The sequence below is a fragment of the Rhinolophus hipposideros genome (assembly GCF_964194185.1).
Source record: "Rhinolophus hipposideros genome assembly, chromosome: 12".
Taxonomy (NCBI): Eukaryota; Metazoa; Chordata; class Mammalia; order Chiroptera; family Rhinolophidae; genus Rhinolophus; species Rhinolophus hipposideros.
In genome coordinates, this window is record NC_138058.1 from 77546665 (window position 1) to 77556737 (window position 10073).

Genomic DNA, 10073 nt, shown 5'->3' on the forward strand with positions numbered 1-10073 from the left:
CCTATTTTGCCATTTAGCATTATAAGAATCATAAACGTATGTTAATGGCTACATAATATTCTATTATTTAGATGTATCATATTAAATACTTTTTTTGAACATTTGCAGACGTACATGCCAGTTTCAACTTATGGGTCAATCAAAATGTTTCTCATTATAAGAGGTTTTTATTATTATAGTCTGCTTTTGTCTTTCTTCCATAAAATAGAACCCACTTTTGACTTAAAAAAAAAAAAAAAAAGATTTGGAAGAATCCTAACAGGCCAACAGGAACTTCCACTATAAACTAGCACTCACTAATTTTTCCAAAGAGTCTCTTCCAAATTTCCTCTAAAATGTGTCAGATTGCCCAGAAAAAGATAAAAAGCTAAGGCTGACAGGGCTTCTTCCAGAACCTGGCAGAAATGCCACCAACCATGAGCCTGATGGAGCTGACGTGGCAGGTGGTTTACAGCACACAGACCCACCCTTATAAGAGAGAAAAGCATGTACAAAGTTTACTGGGCCGATTCACTCAAGAACCCAGTAGCACGTGTGATACTATTCAGTGTAAACCACAAAAGGTAGAAAATAGGAATGGAGGGAAATACAGGCCTGTGGAACTATTCATCTTACAAAGTCAGGAGAGATGTTTTGCAGATTTGAGAAATACATGTTAAGAATGCTTTGAGAAGCTTCTGATCTCAAACCTTGGGAAGACTTTCCCACTAAAGTTCACCCAAATTCTGGAAAAACTGTAACAAATACACTTATTCAATCACAGCGCTTCCAAACATGTGAGGCAAATCTTTATATGATTTTGAAGCAAATACATATTTTAAAGAAATTCCAAAGCCGTACATGTTGGCACAAAGTTGTTAAGGTCAGTGTTATTAAGACACTTAACAGGTAAAAAGCTATAAAATTGTGTGTGCTTGTAGGTATATTTGCAGAAGTGTGGAGATGTGTGTGTGTATAATTGTTTGCACGTATATGTGATGTGCTTTATATTTTTTTGCGGGAGGATATGCATGTCAGACTGTTTACGGTGGTTGCCTCCGTAGGTGCACTTCAAGGGGGTGAATTTAGGGGTTTCACATGGGGTATGTCTTGTAGTTAGTGTTTGAAAAGTAGTATATATGAAGCGCCATATGTAAGTACACACAAGTCCCATGTTTAACTCTACAAAGATCTATGTCTATAAAAGAAGTGTTCTTAATTTGATATTTCTCATTAGATTTTATTGTCAAGATATTCGAGCTTATGACATTTTATTTGGAGATATACCACGGCCTGCTCAAGCAGAAGATCTTTATGAAATTCTTGATTCCTTTACTGAAAAGTATGAAAATGAAGGCCAACGGACCAACGTGAGAAGAGCGGCGAGGGAGCAGAGGAAGGCTTCGGTAGGGTCTGGTTTTCACGGCTCTCTCAGCAGTCTCAGGACACTTCTTTATGTAGGATATTCTGTCCTTGACAGCAGGTTCCTGATCACTGACTTACCCCCCTTGTTAGTTCATTCACGTCAAGTTCTTGTGAAAATGTCATACAACCTTGATTTGTCATCTGTACAGATTTCAAGGAGAAACATAGTTTGTTTTCCATGATCGCATCTCTCTGCAGCTAGAACTCTGTAATGCCAGCTGCTGGCGCTAAGAAAAGCTGCTAATACGGAGGCCTCCAAAGGCCAGCAGGCTTTTGCGTGTCTTGGCCACCTCGGCCCACAGCCCCCTTTCAGGTCGCTGGATGCCCATCGTACAGAATGCAAAGTGACTCAGGGTTTCAGTTGTCACTGCAGCTGACAGGTTGTCTGGGTGCCAGGCTGTGGCCGTTTCTGTCCCAGAAGGGTCAGCACCCCGTCAACATCTGTGTGATGTCAGCCACTCACCCTAGTATAGCCCCAAGCAGTGCACACGGCGCCTCGTTCACACGTGTGTGGGATGGAGTCTGCCAGTCAGCCTCTGTGGGGAAAAGCCTTATGTGCTCCTACGTAAGAGCAGGGTTTTAAGACTGTGCATTTCTCGTTCCTCCCAGGCTAAAGAACTGCCTCCCAAACCACTGTCAAGGCCCCAGCAGTCATCTGCACAAGTCCGTCTGAACACCAGCTCGCAAAGTAAATATTTTTGTCATGATTCAAATACAATTATAATTAAGCAATTATTAAAAATTATTGTGAAGAAATCAAGCTACATTATTAAACTTTAGAGTCAAATAAAAGAACTAATGGGTATTAAAGGAAGAAAACAAATGCTTAGTCTCTTCTAAATTCATAAAACAAATTATCATTGCTATAATTTGGTACAACTTCTGTTCTCATTCAGAAAATTCTTTCTCCAACTTACAAAGAGATTTATCTTTAAAGTTTTTCGCATTTGTCATTTTTTCCAGACACTGTTATCCTGCTGATTTAAAATGGGAACAAAATAAGCTTATTTTTCTTATATAGTCATAGATTTATATTTAGTAAATATAGTTTTATCACACATTCTTGGGACCTCAGGATTTTTCACAAGATGGTGTGGAAATGGACGGAACGACACAGCACCACGTTCTGCCCTTTACCCCTCTTTCCATCACCCGTTTTTATGGCTGTCACTCTTGGAATTGTGCTGTTCACATACAGAGGTCAGCGCTAATTATCAATATGTTAAAGCAGGTGACGTAGTGTGGAATGATGGGCTGCTTTGCTGCAAACTTGTCCCCCCAGCCCCTTCACGTTCTGCCCCACGTCCAGGCGCCTCCCATTTTCCTGGCTGGGCTCCAGCTTGCCCACACCCGGCTCCCCCACACTCCTCAGGAGCCAGCTTGCTGCCTTCTTCCAAGGGCGGCGTCTCTTTCTGCCTCGTGGTCAGCGCAGTGACTTGCTTACACTCACATTTCCACTGAGGAACAAGACATGAACACTAAGTGTTTTATTTTTGGTATGACCCATGTGTATGTGTTAACACACACAATGTTTCTAAAATTTCCTCACTAAGAGACTAGGCACCTGTATCATCCACATATAAAATCCTATGTTAGTCCTCAATGGCGATTCCTTGTCAGAGTAGATTGAAAAGTACTTCCCTTAGGCACGGACCTCCTTTGTCTTAACAAGGGATTCTCAGAGGGGGTGTCCCTCTTGCCCCCTCCTCACTAACGCCCGCGTGGCCTCTGGTCCCCAGGCCCCGTCTGTCGGCTGTTTCCCACCATCTCATGTCTCTTGACACCTGGACCCATGGTGCTGCCCCCACGTGGCACAATGACTGCTGTCTCTGCCAGTTTTCCTGGTCGCCTGCGCACGTTTCTGCAAACCCCACTGTACACTCCCCACCACGTACACCCCCCACCAGGTGCACCCCCCCACCACAACATTTCCCACCATATATTTTCTTCACCACTGATAGAGTTGGGATGTTTTGAAGTATTTGTGAGTCTGTGGGTTGGTTAGATCTCCTTGTTAATTGGGTTGTATTTGCCCCTGTCTGTTAGTGATTTAAGCATTTCTTCATATGGTGTTTCCCCGAAAATAAGACCTAGCTGGATAATCAGGTCTAATGTGTCTTTGGGAGCAAAAAATAATATAAGACCGGTCTTATTTTGCTATAAGACGGGGTAATATAATATAATGTAGTAATATAATACCAGGTCTTATGTTAATTTTTGCTCCCAAAGACGCATTAGAGCTGATTGTCCAGCTAGGTTTAATTTTCGGGGAAACGGTATAACTGCTGGTGTTTTAGATTTAATTTTTTCTGAAAAGTGTATTGATTTCACTCATTTTTTCTGTTAGAATACTTGTTGCCTTTTCAATTTGTAAAAGTGCTTTGTATATAAAGGTTTTGTCTATTATTTGGGTCACAAATTTTTTTCTACATATATCATTTGTCTGTTGATCCTATTTTCATATATTTTTAATTTTTATGTAAAACATGTCTATCATCTATTTTTAAAAGGTTTTATAATTTTTAGTTGTGGTTAAGGTCTTGCTACCTCCTATACAAGATTTCATTTATGGTCTCCTAGATTTTCTGGCATTAATTTTATTTTTGTAATTACTGACACATATTCTTCATCTACTTTAAAATCATTTTATCAATTCTCCTCTTTCCTGATATGCAGTTCTAGTTAAAATAATATGTACTTATATTTATTCTATGCTTTTGAAGTATTATAACAACATTACATGTATAAATTAATTAATTTGTCATTTGTATGATAATCTTCCCATTTTATGCTTTCCATATGTTGAGATATTAAGTTATGTATTTCCCAAGATTTCATAGTTTCTGTGCCTTTCTTGTTAAATTTATTTCTAAATACTGTTTTGGTTTGCTGTGGTGAATGAAATGTACTTTTCCATTTCTATTTTTTGAGTGTTTATTTTTATAGTTGAGAAAGTCTTAATTTGCATATTTTTTGTCTTATATCTAGTCACCTATCCCAAATCTCTGATTTCTAGTCAGTTTTAAAAATAGATTCCTAAAGATAACTGTGCCCTCTTCCCCACCCTGCCAATGTTTGTTGTTTTTTTTTTACCCTGCCAATGTTTATTACTACATTTTACATGCTACAGTCTACATTCTACATACTACATTGTACGTGCCCATAACCTTGTTATGTCAGTGGGCTTCATGCGGCTACCATCGAGGCTCAATGAACACAGAGACTGCCGAAGGGCATGTGGGCATTGATTACTGAAGAGATACAGTTTCCAGATCTGCAGCTCCCAGATATGTTCTTTTTTCAAACTAATGCAGCTGAGAACATGCCTTGCAGGCTGTCCTCTCTGTCTCCAATCCTTTTATAATAGGTTTTGTTTTTTTTCTGCACTTGAATAAGAAAAGCAAACCCCAAATCATCCTGAATCTTATTATGCTGCATTGTCTCCCAAAATGAGAACAATGATCCAATTTGAAATATGTTGTTAGTAAATGGTTCTGATGAATAGGAAATACTTTTCTAGATCTGGTGGTTTCCATTATATATTTTTATCATTACATATTATATATGTTATATAGTAATATCATTTAAGAATCATGCAGCTATTACCAAAACAATAAGTTGCAATATTTTATTATTTGATAAATAATGCTTTATTATTGTTGTGATGATACATAACTATGTGATTTTTTTCACCTGTATCTCAGATTGAACATAAAAAAATTGTTACATTGCTGTAAAATATTTCCTTCTAGCCCTCTTTAGTTTTTATAATAACGAGCTTTCTTTGTACCTGTATCTTTAAAAAAGAATATTAAAATAGAATTTGATGTTGAACCTATGTCATTCTGGAAATAAGAAATAGTCATCCTGTGTACATCAACTAATTTTAAGTCTCGTCCATATATTGAAATGCAGTTCAAATAAAATTTTACTTTTATTTTTAGTAAGTTAACAAATTTATAATATATTTAAGATTTTGTCAATTGTGTACAAATAATGATTATAATGATAACTTATCTACAAGAAGTTATTTAATAGAGATTTGTGCTTACTTAAAATAATATTTAAAAACGTAATTTATGTACAAATTCTTTTTGTAGAAACTGTTACACAGAAAATATAATAATACAGTAGTATAAAATCTTTGGGACAAATGGCATGGAAATAAGATCTGAAGATTAAAAATGAGTATTACTTAATTTCTGACTATTGAAAAAAAACTTGATTTTCTTTAATGAATGACGGTTGGTTTCAGGTCACTAAAATATTTGATTCTTTTATCCAAAAAAGAGAGATATGATTATTTAATTTAAATAACTGATAATGAGTGCTCGCTTCGGCAGCACATATACTAAATAACTGATAATGAAATATTCTAAAAAGTGTGCCCTTTACAACTGCTGAGCTTGTGTTGAGCATTTTTAGGTGTTAATTAAAGAATATACAAGTGAATACATGCTGTTTAAAAATTATTTTAGGGTTAAGCCAGCAAGGATTGTCGAAAATCACTGGCTTGGGGGTTACAGGCTTTTTATGTTCGGGTGTTTTATGATCACTTCTGGAGAAGGATGTGTCCGTGTTTCCCACAGGTGTATGAGGGCGAAGCCACGCACTGTGCTTCATGTGCTTCTCAGCCTGTGCTATGAGATGTTTACCATCTGCCTTATATTTGGTGTATTTTCTGAATTTATTCAGGCAATTCTTGCCAGCATGATCAAATAATGATATTTCTATCAATTATAGTGATTTATACTATTTGCTTAGCAAGGACAAGATTTGACATTCTTGGGTATCTTATATACTATAAACTAATAAGTTTTCTAAATGTTCCCCCTTTTTTTGCAGGTAACAGAAACGAATGCAGGCTGTATCCTGAACTTTCTGGCTATAATGAGAGAGTTGGTAAAGAAAAATATCTATATGTTAAAAGTAATTTACATCCATCTTATAATCACAAACTCTCTAATTAATCTGGCAGGTTGTGAAAATGTCTGGGAACGTGTTCAGCACCCCTTCTTTGATTCATAGGATCTCCCCATTATTTTGAAAAGTACTTCATCTAAAATATGCTATGCTTTTGTTCTCTTACTTCCTTTTAATTTGAGGAAATGAGAGGGATTTGGAAACCGAAACAGATAAAAATAGTCCTTCAACCTGTCTTACTTTAATATTCTTTAGAAAATGTTCTCTCAAAGAATTAAGCAATTATTTAGAAATGCCAGTGGGACAAAAAATGAGGGCAAAGATTAAGCAGTTATAAAGTCGCCTAATTTTTTACCTCATCTTTTGTCACTGGAGTCACAGAACTATTTACTACTGCATTAAACTATTGCGATTAATGCAATACCTGTTTCATGTGAATAGAGTCTCAAGGTAATTAGGCACCCATTTTTTAAAATTTATACAAATATTTCAAAAATATCTCTCAAGCAGAGTCCCCTGAGCAGAAGTCAACCTTTTCCTGCTGGGTTAAGGTATCTGACTTTCCTCCTGCTACGGTCTCTGGTGACTGTCCCTGACCCACTGAGCTCCTGCTGTGTGTGGGTGGGTGTGATGGCCTCGGGCTTATCAGTGGGAGGTGCTGTGGTCTTGGACTTACTAACAAAGCTCTGCCAGGTTGTAAAAAACATATTTTGCTCTTTGTGATTTGCAAAAATTACTGAGATTGTCAAAAGTTTGACCATTGGGTACATGTCCTTTAGGAGCAAAAGAGGTTAAGATACAAATGTTTGTACCAAAGCAGCGTACACATCTGGTTTCCATCACAGTCTTTTTATCTTTGAAGGCTCTGCTATGATTAGACCTGGACTAGTTCTCCTGCAGTTAAAGGGATTCTTGAATTTGACAAGGTCAACAGACAAGCGGAACTTGCTGGGGGGCACCAAGGCGGCAGGGCCGGTGGCAACTAGAGAGCAGGGCCTGTTGGACCCCAGGCTGCCGCTGTGACTGCGGGAACTAGCGCCCCTTTTCTCCAGTTTCTCTCAAGTCTGCACCTGGGCACCTGATAAATCTTAGCAATATCTCTTCAAAGGCGCCGAGAGAAAGTGTAATGATAAGAAAGGAGCCCTAAGAAGGCTCTCGAGACAGGGGCGGACCTAAATGCGACTTCCGGCAGTCAGTGTCACCCCCTAGACACGTGCAGGTCTCCGTGGGGATTCTGTACCTGCCTCACTGGAGGAGGGTGTGTCGGGGGCTTGTCGGCGCCTGTCATAGGCCAGCTCGCCAGACAGTGACGCCTGCAAGCACGGGGACCGTCTTCCCTGTGTGTCTCTCCCTCTGCAAACACAGGACAAACGTGGGCGTGCAGGCAGCTAGGTGGCCGTGGCTTCCCAACATCCGTGGATAGTCACAAGCACTCTCACTTCTCTCTGTCACCCAGCGCGTCTGGGAGACCAGCGGAAGGAGGAGGAGGCACTTGAGGGTTTCCTGGTCTGAGTTTGTTAATCGAGATTGAGCTTCATATATGGAGGTCGCAAATACAATTATTGATTAAAAAATGATTTTCAGAATGATGCTTCTTTAGCATTAACTTACATTCTCTGATCTAATGAGGCTGTGGTGAGACCGACCTGAGCACTAGTCTCAGGGTGGCTCCATGGCTCCTTCCCTGCACAACACTGACCAGCAACACATGTCAGTATGACTTAACTGGTCTATATCCAGACCACATCAAAACTGTATTCTTTTTGTGACATTCTTTTAAACTTCTTCCTTCAAATTGATAGACTAAAGTAAATATAGTATGAAATATAAAAATATGCAGAACTCTTTGTATTATAGAAAAAACTAATTTTACTAGTAGTATCTCTCATGTACTTATGTTGTTATTATAAAGATTATTTCTTTAGGATTCAAAGAACTGCATGGCATAGGCTTCACAGAAAGACCTGTAGCACCATCTTGTGTGGCTACAATTTCAGTGTTTCAGTTAAGGGAGTTTAATTAAACAATTGACTATTTTTATTTCTTACTGACAGGCCAAGTTCAGTTTGTTATATTATTATTATATTACAAGTTCAAATACATAACTGACTTTAGAATTCAGTTATTCATGTTTTCCATATATCTGTTCTTAGATGCATTTAACACAAGCCTTTAACTGCATAATTTGTGCACAAAATTATATGAAACAGTGATATGAGCTGACTGCCCAGAAAGTATCTGTTTGTGCTTTTACGATGTTATACAGCTTATAATATTTAATGCCTTTTACTCATTTGACCATTCAATTCTCAAAGTATTTTCCCAGTTTAATATTAGGTTGATGCAAAAGTAACTGTGTTTTAAAAGGTTAAAACTAATTGCAAAAGCTGCAATTACTTTTGCACGAACCTAATACACTAAATTCTGCACATTGTGTTGAAATTTTTGTTAAACATGTGTAGACATGCCTCCTAATGCGCTAATTTGAATATAATCTCTGTTTTGAGAGAAAGGACCAATTAAGCACAGAAATGAAAACAGCCATGGTGTGTGGGGAGGAATGTCTGTTGATGAAACAGCAAACTACATCCATCTGAGCCAGAGTCCTCAAAACCAGTGACTACAGAGCATGGTTTATAATTGAATCTTTTATGATATAATTATGAGCGTAAATATCAGCTTTTCTCTAATAGCTATAATTCATGGAGACATTGTGACTATTAAAATAATAAAACAAATAATATATAGATTATTCAAAATTCAAACAATTATAACCACAAATACTTGCTAAATACATTGTTAACTATGTAACAACATGCAGTGTGACTTGTGTGGATTTAGTAAATGTTATTACCAAATATTTGCTCCTTTCAGAGCACACACAAGTTTCATAGCGTGAGGAAGACCACACAGACCATCCCTGGGGGCTCTGCCAGCTGTCGGGCACCAAGAACCCTCAATTGCTGATTTGAATCACACCTACACATACTCCCAGTTTTTCCCATAAAAATATGGATAATTTAAATATTTTTGTCTTTTTTTAGGCGACTTGAAACAACCCATTGAAGTGACGGCACTGTATTCTTTTGAAGGACAACAGCCGGGGGATTTGAGTTTTCAAACTGGAGACAGAATCATAGTTGTATCAAAGACAGATTCTCATTTTGACTGGTGGGAAGGAAAGCTTCGAGGTCAAACGGGTATTTTTCCGGCCAACTATGTTACCATGAATTAAAATTTGTATTATTTTCTTCTTTGAGAATTAAAAAAAAAAAATGCTTTCTGCACTAAAAGGATTTACTATCCAGTTAAGCAATGTTGAATGTAAATTTTAAAACACTTCTGTTTCTTCCATAAACACTTATCCGATATGTACAAAATGTTGTTTCTTACATAAAAATGGCTAACTTATGTGCCTTTAAATCCTTTGTTCTAATTTTATCATGTTACTATTTAATAGTTAAGGTCCTCGGTTCATACGGCCACTGCTCCTTTGTGTTCACTGTCAAACATCACTGAGCGTTTGATCTGGCCATTCATCTGGTAACTGTCTAATCGGAATATCTTAAGGTAGGGGCATGAATACCAGTCCATATTTTTCTATTTGCAAAGTGACTAGAGAAAAAGAAATCAGCTTAAATAGGATAGTAAGTAATACTTAGAGTTGTAGGTATTAATCAGAATATGAATCCTTATAAGTTATCTTATACCTTCAAAAATTGTATATAGACATTTATAGTAGATAC

General features: G+C 37.5%; 1 protein-coding gene across 2 annotated transcripts in view; it reads left to right on the forward strand.

The window, feature by feature from the left end:
* The window catches only part of SH3YL1 (SH3 and SYLF domain containing 1), a 28004-nt gene extending 18258 nt beyond the window's left edge, over window positions 1-9746 (forward strand). The window contains exons 7-10 of one of the 2 annotated variants that reach the window (XM_081068145.1): window positions 1217-1385; window positions 2014-2092; window positions 6250-6306; window positions 9372-9746. In XM_081068145.1, coding sequence (XP_080924271.1) covers window positions 1217-1385; window positions 2014-2092; window positions 6250-6306; window positions 9372-9562 — 496 coding nt within the window. In that variant the 3' untranslated portion in view covers window positions 9563-9746. Of the gene's footprint in view, window positions 1-1216; window positions 1386-2013; window positions 2093-6249; window positions 6334-9371 lie in introns of both variants that reach the window. The other variant, XM_081068144.1, reaches the window with a different exon arrangement.
* Window positions 9747-10073: the final 327 nt, after the last annotated feature.